The sequence below is a fragment of the Diabrotica virgifera genome, chromosome 9 (genome assembly GCF_917563875.1).
Source record: "Diabrotica virgifera virgifera chromosome 9, PGI_DIABVI_V3a".
Taxonomy (NCBI): Eukaryota; Metazoa; Arthropoda; class Insecta; order Coleoptera; family Chrysomelidae; genus Diabrotica; species Diabrotica virgifera.
The window spans coordinates 18,986,019-19,001,329 of record NC_065451.1 but is presented as its reverse complement, the minus strand read 5'-3'; the positions used below and the strand labels follow the sequence as shown (position 1 = coordinate 19,001,329).

Sequence of the window (15,311 nt, the reverse complement as noted above, 5' to 3'; positions counted from 1 at the left end):
GGCGCAAATTGAACCTAAGCGAGACACAACCTGCGTCGACGGACTGCGTAGACCGTTCTGCGCGTCCTACTATCAGTTCATGCGTTCGCAGGTCTCGCTTGGGAAGGTTTGTCATCGACGTACAGTTTTCTTGGGCCTTGGGACGCGTGACTCACCGCCAGATGTTTATTTTTACGTGTTTTTGTTTGCGAGATGGAAGTATCTGAAATGAATACAGATGGCATTTATGATAAACGGCGATATACTTTACACTATCTTTATGAATAACATTTTATTGCTCTTGTATCAATCAGCACTACTCAACAAGTTTTCGTTTATTCGTTTTAATATTTTATTGCAATAGTAGGGAATATAATGGTAGGGGAGCCCAAGCGGGGTTTTTTGTAGTTACTCGAGCGCGTCAGATTATCATATGGGGAGAAACCTGGTGCCCTGCAGATGTACCTCTACCGTACATTGGCTCTTAACACAGGGGAGTTCGTTAAGGGGGACCCGAAAAAAAAATCTAGCTTTAAGAAAACTCGAAATTGTCAGATTAAGATAAGGGAAGTTAAGTACATGCAAAAGAGTGTATATTTCAAAAATCTGACGATTTGAGCCGGGCGTAAGGAACTGGGTGAGTCCCAAAGTTTCACAAGAAAAAAGCGAATATTTCGCGAAATGAATGACAGATCGAAAAACTAAAAAATACGTCCTCAATATTTTTTAAAAATCTATCGAATGATACCAAACACGACTTCTCACGGAGAGGGGTGGGGGTAAATTTAATATTTTAAATACGAATCCCGCGATATTTCGCGAAATAAACATCATATCGGAAAACTGTAAAATACACTTATTCAATATTTTTGAAAAATCTATCGAATGGCACCAAACACGACCCCCCACGGAGGTGGGGTGGGGGGTTACGTTAAAATCTTAAATAGGAGCCCCCATTTTTTATTGCAGATTTGGATTCCTTACGTGAAAATAAGTAACTTTTATTCGAAACATTTTTTCGAATTATGGATAGATGGCGTTATAATCGGAAAAAACGATTGTCGGAAATGGAAAATTAAATTAAAAATGGCAAGCGCCCACTAAAATGGAAAACTTTACTTAACTTTTTTTGGTTTTAGGACCTACTCTTCACAACCCAATAGGTCCCGATAACGCTCGAGTGACTGCACATTTAGCATACTTTGCTCCCCTACCATAATATATCTGATTAAAACAGTTAATTTATTACATGTTAATTATTTTTAATTTCTTGTGACGTATCTAATGTAGGTTTAGCCAATAAATTAAAGTTATGCGTTTACAAGAGCATATTATTTGAAAAATAAGGAGTATGGTTTGTTCAACAGTAAATTGTTGAGTTCAATTAGTGCGGTTGTAAATATTATTAAATTTATCTGACCTGGCCCATTGTTAAGACCCACCCGGAGCGATAAGCAACCGATGTAGACAGAGTTGGTCTTTTGCAATTAACACTGACTAGACGGTACTCCCATAATAAAGCCTGAAATAAATTTTACCTGAAACCGGGCCTTTTATACTATTATCGGTTAATCCAGGATGTTTATAGTGGTAACTAATTGAACTCAACCATTTACTGTTAAACATACCATACCATAATGTGTCATAATTATAATCTCATTTATACAGGCAAAAAAATGTTTAGTATGTCCACAATCATTGGAAAATGATTCATGGTATTTAAAAATATCTGTTAATGACACTGTTATCGACAAAGTGGATCAATTTCAAACTTGTCATCATATTAGACTTTTATTTATCGTTAAAAATTAACTGATGGTTGTGAATTGTATTTTTTGTGTTATTTAATATTTTAGCAAAATACATAATCAGCAAAAATCTTATTTAAAACATGCGAACCGTTTTTGGAATCACAATCAATGCAGTGTTTAACTTATGCTTGTTATTATAAAGGTATGTAGAAATAAAATACTCACTGTAAGATATCTTTTTATACACCCGCTTATGATCAAATTAGATGTTTTCGAAAGTCATACCGCTACGACTACTAGGGACGTGTAAGATATTTTTAAAACGTTACTAGTTACAAGTACGGAACTACCGATTTTAAGTTGCCTACTCAATTTAGTACAAGCAACAGATACTACATCAGTATAATCAGTAACACTTAGAACCGGTATCAAAAGTAACCGTTACATGTCCGCACTGATTTTGCTTGTCTCTATTCGCCACGTCGATGGCCAACGGTTGGGCTGGCTCGTGTTCAATATGCGCACGCTAGAAAAATAAATGCACGGGTCACCCGTCCCGCCGGCGCAGGTTGTGACTCGCTTAGGTTCAATTTGCGCCGCGCCTAAGCCCCGGCGCAAATTGAACCTAAGCCAGACACAACCTGCGTCGGCGGACTGCGTAGAGCGTTCTGCGCATCCTACTATCGGTTCATGCGTTCGCAGGTCGAGCTTGGGAAGGTTTGTCATCGACGTACAGTTTTCTTAAGCCTGGGACAGGTGACTCAGCGCCAGATGTTAATTTTTACGTGTGTTTGTTTGCGAGATGGAAGTATCTGAAATGAATACGGATGAAAATTACAAGTATTTTCTCCATCTAAGAGACCGCTTTGCAATTAAATGCTGATAACTTTAATACCAGCGGACCAGATAAGCGGCGATATATTTTACACTATCTTTATGAATAACATTTTATTGCTTTGTTGTAGCACTACTCAACAAGTTTTCGTTTATTCGTTTTAATATTTTACTGCAATAGTAGGGAATATAATATATCTGATTAAAACAGTGAATTTATTACATGTTAATTATTTTTAATTTCTTGTGACGTATCTAATGTAGGTTTAGCCAATAAATCAAAGTTATGCGTTTACAAGAGCATATTATTTGAAAAATGAGGAGTACCATAATGTGTCATAATTAAAATCTCCTTTATACAGGTAAAAACATTGTTTAGTATGTATTTCTTAAATCCACACAATCATTGGAAAATGATTTATGGTATTTAAAAATATCTGTTAATGACACTGTTATCGACAAAGTCGATCAATTTCAAACTTATCATCATATTAGACTTTTGTTTATCGTTAAAAATTAAATGATGGTTGTGAATTGTATTTTTGTGTTATTTAATATTGTAGCAAAATACATAATCAGCAAAAATCCTATTTAAAACATGCGAACCGTTTTTGCAATCACAATCAATGCAGTGTTTAACTTATGCGATTATAAAGGTATGTAGAAATAAAATACTCAGTGTAAGATATCTTTTTATGCACCTGCTTATGATCAAATTTGACGTTTTCGAAAGTCATACCGCTACGACTACTAGGGACGTGTAAGATATTTTTAAAACGTTACTAGTTACAAGTACGGAACTACCGATTTTAAGTTGCCTACTCAATTCAGTAAATACAAGGATCAGATACATCAGTATTTTGTAATCAGTACCACTTAGAACCGGTATCAAAAGTAACCGTTACATGTCCGCACTGATTTTGCGAACATGCGAACCGTTTTTGCAATCACAATCAATGCAGTGTTTAACCTATGCTTGTTATTATAAAGGTATGTAGAAATAAAATACTCATTGTAAGATATCTTTTTATGCACCTGCTTATGATCAAATTCGATGTGTTCGAAAGTCATACCGCTACGACTACTAGAGACGTGTAAGATATTTTTAAAACGTTACTAGTTACAAGTACGGAACGACGGTTTTTTAGTTGCCTACTCAATTCAGTACAAGGATCAGATACATCAGTATTTTGTAATCAGTATTTGTACTCAGTACCACCGGTATCAATAGTAACCGTTACACGTCCGCACTTATTTTGCCCGTCTCTATTCGTTACGGCGACAGCCGACGGTCGGGTTGGCTTGTGTTTAATATGCGGCACGCTAGAAAAATAACTGCACAGGTCACCCGTCCCGCCGGCGCAGGTTGTGACTCGCTTAGGTTCAATTTGCGCCGGGGCTTAAGGAACTGTTCAACTTATGTTTGCAACAAATCGAAACACCTACAAGATACCACAGTGCACTTGCCATTTTATTACCCAAAAGGGGCGAGCCAATAAACCTCGAAAATTACCGACCCATAAGCCTGGTCAAGCTGTTCGCAAGAATAATAACAGACTAGAAACAAAGTTAGATTTTTACTAAACTAGGAACCAGGCGGGTTTTAAGAAAACTTTGGCACTAACGACCACCTTCACTGCCTAAAAGGGATTATAGAAAAATTCGTCGAACAGAACTAAGCATTAGCCCTGGCTTTTGTAAATTTTCGCAAAGTATTCAATGCGACATAAATTAATACAGTGTACTCAATGAAACCGTTGGAGGAAAGTCGTATAAATTATCGGTAGTCCTTACTTATGTGTAACACATGCAATAATCAAACGATAAGATTACACAAAGGTGCAAAATATTTTAAAATCAAAGGGGAATCGGACAAGATGATACGTTGTCTTCTAAACTTATTACGAAAGTCCTGGAACATGCTGTTAAACAGTTGCTTAACTTGTCTAACAAAATTGAAAATCTCTGGGGTCGCCTTTCCTATACATGATTACTATGATGGAATTGTTCAATGACGTTGGGATTTTCCAGTTTTCAAACATCTAAATAGGATTTTGAGGGCTCCGTCTGTCTTCTTCTGGAGCTCTATTGTTTTTTATTTCCCTTAATGCCATTTCTGTTTCTTATTTTGTAATTCGCGGTATATCTTCTGAGTCTTAATTGCGAACTATTGGAATAGAAATTCTGTAGAAATCTTTCACTGTTTGGATTATTTCCTTTATCTGATCTTTTCTACCTCCTGGGTCACTAAGTTAAGCACCTTTTTTCTATTCTTATGCGATGCGCTATATAGAATCCACATTTGAAAGTCTTCGAGCTTTTTTCAGTGGCTTGCTTCAGTGTCCACGCTTCGATCCCATATAGTAACATCGAAAGAACGTAGCGTACACAAACCGTACGTACCATCAAAATGAGACCTTAGAATGAAAATAATATAGCAATAGACAACTATACTATTGAACGTGCGGATGCCTTCACATATCTGGGCACAGAATTCAACCAGAAGAATTCCGTAAGTAGCGAAATTAATGCACGTATTGCCAGTGGAAATCGTACATACTATGCTAATAAAAGATTGATGACATCGAAATTATTAGACAAAAAAGAATGTGTGTGTACTTTGTACGCACGTAAAAAGATATTCTTCTATTATATAATAGGTAATTTAAACGAAGTAAATATACTTAAAAGGTTATTTGTATTTTATTTAAAAATCAAACTAACTTTCTTATCTACCACTTTCAAAAAATTTTTATTAAAACAACCACAAATAAAAAAAAATATGAATCGCCCAGGAATTGAACCCGCAACCTTCCAATCTCAGTGCTAACGCATTTCCCACTACTCCAGCGAGGCCCTAGAAATAGACATGTAAGTTTCGGATATAATTACACAACACGGCGACATATAGTGTAAAAATGTTATGCTTACATAATATTTTATTATTTTACTACAGGAAAACACAAACCAAAAACACAAGAATTATAATAAATAATACATTTACTAAAACCACTAATATATTCTTTTAATGACTTATTTGCACGGTTACAGATACATACATACCTATCTTGAAAGATTAGCAATGAACTACATACTGTCAGTGTGCGCAGGCGCGCGGATCATGTACAATTTTACCCTCAATCGATTCCCCGCTAAAGAAGAATATCTTCAAAAAACCAATCTACAGAACCTTGATTAGACCCGTATGGTTGTGAAACCTGGGTAATGACGAAACAAGATGAATCTTAACTCAGGACATTCGAGAGAAAGATACTGAGAAAAGTATATGGGCCGTTGCAAGAGGAAGACGGCACATGGAGAATCAGTAGAAATAACGAGGTTAATGAACTGAATGAAGGTTATGATATTGTACAATTTGTGAAAAATCAAAGACTGTCATGGCTGGGACATGTTCAGCGACAAGAAGATAAGAAAACGACAAAGAAGATATTACAGTGGAAGCCGGTAGGAAGGCGAAAAAAAGAAAGGCCCACGACGAGATGGTTGGATGACGACCTGAAAACCATGAATGTAAGACAATGGAGGATAAGGGCACAAGAAAGATCTGAATGGAATGACATAGCCAGACAGGCAAAGACACATTCAGGGTTATAACGCCAAAAGAAGAAGAAGAAGGGAGAACGTAGCACCTCACTATCCAGTAAGGATCTTATCTTTGTAAATGTGAACCATATAGGAGAACCATCAACAAGAAAACGAGTATCAGACAATCTCTGAAACCGATAAATCTGAATCCTAGGAATAAGCCGCAGAATAAACAAGTATTTATGCTCACAGAGAACAGTAAGAAGAAGAATAAGAGACTTTTATGTTTTATTTTTCAAACTTTCTTGTATATTCCCTAAAACAGACAATATTTTAACGTGCTATTATCTAACGTATTGCAATTGCATAGTTTGCTGTTTGCATTAATCGCTGATCTTGCATCTTTTTCTTGTTTATATACAAATATGCACACGGTCATGCGAACACACTATAATTAATATTTTTATCAATCAATATACACATGATCGTCCGAACTATTTTGATATAAATATCATGTTCAGTAAATTAAAATTAAACAGATACGAACTTTTCGGCGGTTTATGTAAGAGGTGTTTATACGACAGATACTCCGTAAGATTTTCGGTTCGTAATAATTTTTGCAGTATTACAGACCGTGCATTAAAAGGGTAAGTTTTAGCCCAATATGGATTTTAATAACTACCATTTTATATTTTAAACATAGACATCATCAATTTTCATTCGCTTATCCGCCCCATAGTCCTTGACTACTACTTATGTGTAAGATTTTGATAATTTTTCATCCAAATGGGGTAGTTTTTGGTTTGTCTTAAAAAACTTAGGGCCGGTTGTTCGAACGCTAATCAAAAATGGAATCAACTGATCATTATCAAATATTTAATTACTGTCACCAACTGTCAATGTCAACTTTGTTTGGGTTGCTGAAAACATAATTGATTACAATTATAAGATTTATTAATCAATTATTTTAATAACTGTTATGTTAATGTTGTTCTGAAGCTATTTTCTTGTGGCATTTTTACAATTTTAACTATTTAGAATGGGAAATAAGCCATAATATTATTAAAAAATGATTTTTTATTAACGTTTCGACGCCCAAATCGGGTGCCGTTGTCAAAATACAAAATACTATTAATATAAACAAAAATGTTGTTGCTTAGTAAAAAAATTCTTCTAATAATTTATTTAATTTGACTCATTTATATCGGCAATTCAGATACATATGATACATTTTAAAGTAGAAGACTTTAAAATGATATTGTCAATATTTATGAGTTGCGTTTCTGGGACGACTTTACTGAAAGATAGTTCATTCGATTACATGAAATCAACCCCAACTCAAGAATATCCGTCACAAAAAAAATCATAGCATGTGATCTGTCTTTAAAAAGACAACCACATGCAACGGTGACATTAAAATTCTCGCGTTAGAGATCTCATAGTAAATCACGAGGGAAAACCAGGAAAAACCTCGTGATACTATCCCGACATCGTAAGTATTTGGTCTTACATTTAATTTACTCTCAAAATTAATACCAAATTCTGACTTTACTATAATTTTGTTTAAATTATAAATAATATCAATAATACATGGGTATATAAGTAATACTAAAATATAAAATATGTACTAACTCGACTATTGACTTACTAATTGTGGTATTTTCTTTCTATTGACTTCCTCTTTCAGTATGGGTATCCACATCCTACTGAATTCCACCGAGGAATTTGCGACACAATTGGTTTCGTTTAGCATAATTAGAGCCGCTTCTTTGATTTTTCTCTTTTTACTATCTGTTTCTTTCAGGACTATACTTGAATCTCTCCACTGAACTCTATGTTCATTATCCCATGCGTGTTGACATATTTGAGATCTATCAAATTCTCTATTTTTAATATAAGATTGATGTTCACTTATTCTAACGTTTAATGGTCTTGATGTTTCACCTATATAAAACTGTTCGCATTCACAAGGTATTTTATAAATACAATTCTTTGTCCTTTCTTGTTCATTGTTAGGTTTAGTTTTAGATAGAATAGATCTCAATGTGTTGGTTGTTTTGAATGTTGTTGAAATGTTGAATTTATTTCCTATTGTTTTAAGTTTCTCGGATAGTCCTTTTATGTATGGTATTGATATTTTCCTCGTATTATTTCTTGTGAATGTTGTAGGATCCCGTTCTATGTTGTTCTGTTCCATTCGATCCAATCTTGACAATTCCTTATTTATAAACGATAAAGGATAATCATTTTTTAATAAAACAGATGTTAAGAATTGTTTTTCTTCTAAAAAGGAATTTTCGTTAGAACAAGTAATTTTGGCTCTATCATATAAGGATTTTATGATTCCCTTTTTAACGTTGATGTTGTGATTTGATTTGTAATTGAGATATCTGTTGGTATGTGTTGGTTTTCTATACACTTGAGTCTCATATCCAGTATCCTTCTTTAAGACTAAAACATCGAGGAAAGGCAGGGTGTTATTATATTCCTTTTCCATTGTAAATTTTATTGTCTCTTCTTGATCGTTTATAATATTCAGTGGAGAGATTCAAGTATAGTCCTGAAAGAAACAGATAGTAAAAAGAGAAAAATCAAAGAAGCGGCTCTAATTATGCTAAACGAAACCAATTGTGTCGCAAATTCCTCGGTGGAATTCAGTAGGATGTGGATACCCATACTGAAAGAGGAAGTCAATAGAAAGAAAATACCACAATTAGTAAGTCAATAGTCGAGTTAGTACATATTTTATATTTTAGTATTACTTATATACCCATGTATTATTGATATTATTTATAATTTAAACAAAATTATAGTAAAGTCAGAATTTGGTATTAATTTTGAGAGTAAATTAAATGTAAGACCAAATACTTACGATGTCGGGATAGTATCACGAGGTTTTTCCTGGTTTTCCCTCGTGATTTACTATGAGATCTCTAACGCGAGAATTTTAATGTCACCGTTGCATGTGGTTGTCTTTTTAAAGACAGATCACATGCTATGAATTTTTTTTGTGACGGATATTCTTGAGTTGGGGTTGATTTCATGTAATCGAATGAACTATCTTTCAGTAAAGTCGTCCCAGGAACGCAACTCATAAATATTGACAATATCATTTTAAAGTCTTCTACTTTAAAATGTATCATATGTATCTGAATTGCCGATATAAATGAGTCAAATTAAATAAATTATTAGAAGAATTTTTTTACTAAGCAACAACATTTTTGTTTATATTAATAGTATTTTGTATTTTGACAACGGCACCCGATTTGGGCGTCGAAACGTTAATAAAAAATCATTTTTTAATAATATTGTGGCTTATTTCCCATTATAAATAGTTAAAACTGTTATGTTAATTAATAATTAATTAATCAATCAATTAAGTTAATTATCGGGTATAATATCACAAGAGAGTGAGAATAAATTGAAAATAATGCGACAGTTTTTCGAAAATTTGTTGTCTGGCAATAGACACGAGAGTCCGCAGGGCTCGAGTGGCTATTGCCCAATGACAACAAATTTGAGTAGAAAATGAAGCATTATTTTCTTATTTATTCTTACTGTCGTGTGATATTCGTAAGATTATTTTTTAATACGTATATTATGGATATTTTCTTAAATGTGACAGTTGTCAAAACTAGGAAATTGGTAAACAAAAAAATTCTATCGGGAATTTTCTACAGTAGATAATTCTCAGTATAATTTTAATCTGATTGGACAGAATTAAACACGTTATCAAATATCTTACTATACGATTGGAAGTTAAAATCATTAAAAAATAATCATAATAATAATTAACATAATTGATTACAATCAACTGATTTACGTACGAATGAGGGGTGTTGTTATTTGATGGTTGTTAGGGGACTTAATTATAATCAACTTCGTGATTAGTGTTCGAACAAACCGGCCCTTAGGGTGTTGATGATTATTGGAACATGATTACAAGTGAACTGGTAGGCTAATTTTGAATCGTTTGTTTAAATCATACTTTAAAGTTTGAATATAATACCATCCATATCTGGAATACTAAGGGCCGGTTGTTCGAACGCTAATCAAGAAGTTGATTATAATCAAGTCCCCTTAACAACCATCAAATAACAAAATCCGTTGTTCGTACGCCAATCAGTTGATTGTAATCAATTATTTTAATTATTATTATGATAATTAACATAATTGATTGATGAATTAATTATTAATTATTAATTAACATAACAATTATTAACATAATTGATTGACTAATCAATTAATCTCATAGTTGTAATCAATTATATTTTTAGCAACCCAAACAAAGTTGACGTTGACAGTTGGTGACAGTAATTAAATATTTGATAATGATCAGTTGATTCTATTTTTGATTGGCGTTCCTTTTAGATAGGCGTTTTGATTAGCGTAACCTGCCCTAAGCTTATACTCTTAGATCCGCTTCTTATAAAGACATTTGGATGGGACCAGCAATGCTACGCCCATACTTCTCTACTGCCTTCCCTTCCCAGACGTGAAAGATGGCTGATTAGCTGGATCAGCACCTCCTCTTCTGTTTCATTCCTTCGAAATTTCCTCATAAGTCTTTTTCATTATTCTCTATTTCTCACTAACTGTTTGACCTCTCCCCATCTCAGGCCAATCCTTTCATGATCTCTTGTTAAAGTTCTTCTTCAACTAGTATCCGGTCTTCCTCCTCTTCTTCTTCGGTCCAATTAGTATATGTTTAATCTATGTCCATTTCCTTCTTTTAATCGTGACTGTTATTTCTTCTTATTTTGTTTTTCTCTATAGTTCTTCTATTTTATCAGGCCAGTATATTTTTAGGATTTTTCTCAACGATTTATTTATAAATGTTTGTAATTTTGTGGTAGTTGCTTCTTCCTGTCTCTAAGATTTTGCGCATTTACTAAAATAATAATTCTTAGACACTATACAGCAATACATAGAGAGGACTAACTCAGAATTTTAAAAATTATATAAACAGACATATAGTAAAAATAATAAAGATAGAAATAATAATATGACCTGGTCATGTCAAGAGACAAATGCCGGATTTATACTCAGCTATTGCCACTGCTCCTGCCGTTGACGGTTGATATCGATGCAAGTGAGGTGTTTACATCAGTTCCTCGCCAATATCTTCACAACTCATTACCGAATGACTCACAAGAAAGGAATGTGATGACAGCATCGTCTTGCTCCCTTACTCACTTTGTAGCAGATGGATTTCTACTACAATATTTTATAAAAAATATCCATTAATTTTAATCCTATCCCAAGAAAAATATCAATTTTTCTAATTTATTTTGTCAGTTTAAATATCTTTAAAATTTCCTAAGCCGCTCCTGTTCGAAATATTTCAGAATATTTTCGCAACAAAGTAAAATCATAGGAAAGTTCCTATTTATTTGAGTAGCATTTACCAACTACGTAGATAGTTATTGTGAAATCATTCATTATTCGAGAATGAATCCTCTAAAAGGTTTGGTGTTTTTCCTTTAAGTTTTGAGCGATAAAAATCCCATGTTATTATTGGTCTGCATTTTGAAAGATCCTTGAGTTGTATTGTAGTTGACGATTGGTCAATAGTTTTGGCCGAACGATCGAGAAGAAATGCATCGTTTGGACGCGAGAGAGACGTGACGATGTAAAGTTAGTTCTAAAAGTACATCAGCTCTGTAAGCATCTTTTTGTTAGAACTCAAAAAGTCGCACTTTGCCGGCCAAAATGGTTTTCTTCTTATAGTAAAAGAACTAATGGATTTCTAACATGTCAAGGAATATAATGACAATAGTTTCACGGCATTTTAATGGATATATTATTGTGAAACAGTTCTATTGTTATGCAGTTTGATTTGCCGGTAAAAGAAGTGCGTGGTTTCCTGGTTCCTGTCCTTTATGTAGCTGTTGCTATTTTTATGATGTTTTGATTTGTTCATGTTCCAGTAAGAAATGCCCAGATGATATTATTTGGTATCGATTTTATCCAGTTTTGTAATGATTTGAATATCTTCCCCTCCCAGCCCCGTCTGAATGGAAAATTTTGAAGTTCCAAGTGTTGTGACATGGATTTTTGTTTTAACAAGGTATGATAATGTTTATTTTAAATAATTCACAAGTGGATATTATTGGTAAAGGTTTTACATAATTAAAAATGTTTGTTTTCAACATGGAAAATATATTATGTAAAGTAAATATTAGATGGCAGTGACATTTGACAGCCATGTCAAATTTTTGTTTTGGTACACTGCTAAAAATAAGGTTAAAAATTGTAAAATCATGTATTTTGTTATTATTATTCATTTCTGGTTTGAGAATGTGTCTATTCTCAATAAAAATAAAAAGGTATTAAGGTTTAAATAAACATTATAAAATGTACACATCTTTATTTCTGTAACCTCTTTATTTAAGAAAATTATTAACAGATATCTCTCTGATGTTTGGGAAAAAGGGCTTAAGTCATAAAATCAAAGTTTACAGGGGGAATACTTGAATGTTTCAAAAATTGTTATAAATCGCACATGTTACCTTTAACCAATTTAGTACAATAGTACCATTCAGTGTACCATAATAAAATGATAATTATAGCAAGAAGACGATTTTCGTAGATTTTTAATATTTTAAATGCACTTAAGACATATAGATCTTACTATTTACTGACTTAAGACCTACAGACCGCAACTTTTCTATATCTATATTTTTATGTATCTACCATTGAAAGTGATAGTCGGAGAGCTAGAAGCGGATTTTGTGCGTGATAAGTAATATGGAAAAGCTATACGGGGATATGTTGAATTAGTTGTGTACGAGTGGGGCACGAGGGCAGTTATAAGAGGTCAAATTCGCGGTTTTTATTATTTTTTTTTGTGATGCTCATGATCCAGATAGTGCACCAAAATTTGGGAATAGGTAGGTCATAACGTAACTTATTAAAATCTCCAGGGGCGGAACGCTGCCTGGCCGACAAAGGGGTGGGGGTTGGGGTGAATATAAAAATTATAAGGGGTTTTTCATGACGTTCGTGATTGGGATAGTGCACCAAAATTTGGGAATAAGTAGACCATTACATAGCTAAGTAAAATCTTCAGAGGCCGAAACCAGAGTGGGGGATGAGGGTAGTTATAAGGGGTCAAAGTCGCGGTTTTTATTTTTTTTGTGAAGCTCTTGATCGATAATGCACCAAAATTTGGTAATAAGTAGGTCATGACGCAACTAAGTAAAATCTCCAGGGGCGGAACGCTGCGTGGTCGACTACGGGGTGGGGGTAGGGGTGAATATAAAAATTTTAAGGTTTTTTTTGCGACGTTCGTGATTGAGATAGTGCGCCAAAATTTGGCAATAAGTAGACCATGACATAACTAAGTAAAATCTTCAGAGGCGGAAACCAGAGTGGGGGATGAGGGTGGTTATAAGGGGACAAAGTCGCGGTTTTTATTATTTTTTTTGTGATGCTCATGATAGAGATAGTGCACCATAATTTGGGAATAAGTAGGTTATGACGTAACTAAGTAAAATCTCCAGGGTCTGAACGCTGCGTGGCCGACAAAGGGGTGGGGGCAGGGGTGAATATAAAAATTATAAGGGATTTTTTGTGACGTTAGTGATCGAGATAGTGAACCAAAATTTGGGAGAAAGTAGATCATGACGTAACTAAGCGAAATCTCCAGGGGCGGAAACCAGAGTAAGGGATGAGGGTAGTTATAAGGGGTCAAATTCGCGGTTTTTATTTTTTTTTTGTGACGCTCGTGATTGAGATAATGCACCAAAATTTGGGAATAAGTAGGCCATGACGTAACTAAATAAAATCTCCAGGGGCGGAACGTTGCATGGCCGACAAAGGGGTGGGGGCAGGGGTGAATATAAAAATTATAAGGAATTTTTTGTGACGTTCGTGATGAGATAGTGAACCAAAATTTGGGAGTAAGTAGATCATGGCGTAACTAAGCAAAATCTCCAGGGACGGAAACCAGAGTTGGCGATGAAGGTAGTTTTAAGGGGTCAAAGTCGCAGTTTGTATTATTTTTTTTGTGACGCATCACAACATTTGTCCCCCACGCAGCGTTCCGCCACTGGAGATTTTACTTAGTTATGTCATGGTCTACTTATTTTGCCCTATTTTGCCTATACAACTAAAATAAAAAAAGTGCTGTGCTAGAAAATAGACAACTATTTAATAAGTAATAAAAATATAACTAATGTCAATATTATTATTTATTAGTAGCCAAAACTTTTATTTTTCGGTGTATACACAATATTTTTATAAAAACATTTACCTATTGATCAAACAACCAAAAATAAATTAAGATCAGCAAGGCTTATGTCAAGACATATGCCTTCTAGATCATAGCAGTTATTCTCCAATATATGGTACAAGAGACGTAAATTGACTTAAGTCTTATTGCCATACCATTTTGAACAATCATGTTTGGGACCTTCATATCATCGTGAATAACTTTGAATAATAATGTGGTAGACTTAAACCGTTTGTACCAATAAAAAGAGCAGATTTTTTTGGTCCAGAAGGCATCAAAAAATTTTTTTGCTAAATTCTGACTTAAGCCCTTTTTCCCAAACATCAGAGATCTAATACAAGTGAATAAGTTTTAGAACAGAAGAAAATATAATGGCATAGAAGCCAAATGATGATAATTTGTAGCCCACTATAACCCCAATGAGGAATCTACGATGAATGTCCCCCAGTTGCTTTCCAGTAAGTACTCGATATGAGAATTTGAGGATTTTTCAAACGGCGTCCCAATTTGTTTAAATAGTAGGAAAGTCCTCAAGTCTGTGTAAGTATCCTTTGCTTATTAGATTATTTTTGTAGTCGTCTTTAAACCCTTAAAGTTGGGCATCAACTGGCACCCAACGTGTGGGGCTGTAAAACGCTTCAACTGTCGCCCTAGAACGTGGGGCATGTCTTTTTTGCCTCCCTCAGACCCCATTTGCATGTTCCCACTACCATGTCCTTTTAGCCTCCTTTCGGTCTCATTTGTACTACAACTGTTAGGCAATGCCCGTCCCCTTGGGCAGCCGATCTCAGTTTGTGGTGCAGGTGTTTCCGATAACATGGAAGCTTGACTTTTGTCATATTTTGTGTACGCCCACTGTTACAAGTCTAGCTTGTAGACATGTTCAACTAGTAGTTAGCCTATCTACTAGTCCCCAATGTCTTTAGCCACCCCCCACTTAGTGTTACATTTGTAACATACACCCT

At 34.4% G+C, this 15,311-nt stretch overlaps 1 protein-coding gene across 7 annotated transcripts in view; it reads left to right on the top strand.

The window, feature by feature from the left end:
- LOC114331404 (NADP-dependent malic enzyme) overlaps positions 1-15,311 on the top strand; it is a 178,749-nt gene that overhangs the window by 79,000 nt on the left and 84,438 nt on the right. The window contains exon 1 of one of the 7 annotated variants that reach the window (XM_028280986.2): positions 6,575-6,757. The exons of 4 other annotated variants lie outside the window; for them this stretch is intronic. In XM_028280986.2, the coding sequence (XP_028136787.1) occupies positions 6,624-6,757 (134 nt within the window). In that variant the 5' untranslated portion in view covers positions 6,575-6,623. Of the gene's footprint in view, positions 1-6,574; positions 6,758-12,112; positions 12,181-15,311 lie in introns of those variants that run through there. 2 more of the 7 variants (XM_028280988.1, XM_050660951.1) reach the window with 2 other exon arrangements.